The sequence below is a fragment of the Photinus pyralis genome, unplaced genomic scaffold (assembly GCF_008802855.1).
Source record: "Photinus pyralis isolate 1611_PpyrPB1 unplaced genomic scaffold, Ppyr1.3 Ppyr1.4_LG4, whole genome shotgun sequence".
In the NCBI taxonomy this organism is placed as follows: domain Eukaryota; kingdom Metazoa; phylum Arthropoda; class Insecta; order Coleoptera; family Lampyridae; genus Photinus; species Photinus pyralis.
The window spans coordinates 13913812-13915052 of record NW_022170511.1 but is presented as its reverse complement, the minus strand read 5'-3'; the positions used below and the strand labels follow the sequence as shown (position 1 = coordinate 13915052).

Here is a 1241-nt window from a genome sequence, read left to right as displayed (position 1 = left end):
TCAATATACTTAGCATTTAATAATGAAGCATATTTATTATATTAGAAAAATTTGTAGAATAAAAATAAATATAAACTATGTCTTTTCTTCCTTCTCCTTGTTATACTTTTCAAGTTCGCGTAAAAATTGAGCTTTAGGTTTCATAACATTTGGTCTATCCCCCCTGCATTTCGGACAGAACCATTTACCTTTCGGTTTCGTCGTTAACGTAACACAAGAAAAGTGGAACCACTCGATTGGGCACAAGTCATTGTCGCACATGATCATTTCTCCGAACGAAATCTGATCACATAGACAATAAGTTGGTTCATCCGGATCGATCACGGGCTCCTCCTCTCTTGGTGGCGATTCTTCACGTTGCGCTGTTTGATTCTGACGTGATTTCCGTTTCTTTTTCTTGCCCGACACTGTAAATCACATGTCAAAATCAGATTTTTAAAATAGGAAAAGTTACCGTGTGTTTTCTTAGTTTGTACAGTAGCGCTTGTCGAGGTTGAAGCAACTTGACTTCTTAATACGTGTTCGACGGCACCAGATTCGTTTTGATTGGCGTCGACGCTGGTGAATGTATCGTGACGAGTCCGCCGGGCACGTTTTGTTGGACGCTCATTATTGGTTAAGGATGGTGTGCTCGCAGTATTATTAGCAGGCGGTAGCTGTTCTTTGTTTTCAGTCACAGCTGGCTCTTCCTTTCCAAAATCTGTTCAAATATGATGGGTGAATCGATAATGCAATAAGAAATTTACCCAAGTTTTTATGATCTTGATCGAGAAGACGTGTTTTTACTTCAATTTTATCAAGAATTGTTTGCAGAAGGCTCATTTTTTCATCCCCCAATTCCTGTGCGGCAATGAGAGCTTGTTGCATTCTTATAAAAGCCCTGGTTTTCTTGGAAGAATTTTCTGTTCCCAAACTTTTGAAATATTCTGTTTGATTTTCAGCTTCTCTCACGTGCGCTAAAGTAAATATTTATAAAAAGAGGTGATTAGAATGCAAAGATGAGTTTGTACCTAAATAGTAAACATCCAACTCTCTCATTCTTGAAATAAGTCTTTGAAGATCATCTGGAAGATTTTCAACGCAATCTAAGTAATTTTCCACATACGTTGCCGAGTATACGGCTTCCACAGACACCTGGTTCAACATTTTCCAGTAAAGTTACTTATTTTAAAAGTCTACATATTTCAAAAGTGAAAGATGAAATTTGTTGGTTAGAAAGCTGGTGTTTGACATAATTGGTA

The 1241-nt window shown here is 37.5% G+C and overlaps 1 protein-coding gene across 1 annotated transcript; it reads right to left on the bottom strand.

The window, feature by feature from the left end:
- LOC116168049 (inhibitor of growth protein 1) lies at positions 1 to 1241 on the bottom strand. The gene is made up of 4 exons (XM_031483698.1): positions 1011 to 1241; positions 747 to 956; positions 455 to 700; positions 1 to 407 (listed from the first exon to the last, which is right to left on the bottom strand). Exons 1-4 carry the CDS (start codon positions 1144 to 1146, stop codon positions 76 to 78), a joined length of 924 nt encoding a protein of 307 aa, XP_031339558.1. The 5' UTR covers positions 1147 to 1241; the 3' UTR covers positions 1 to 75.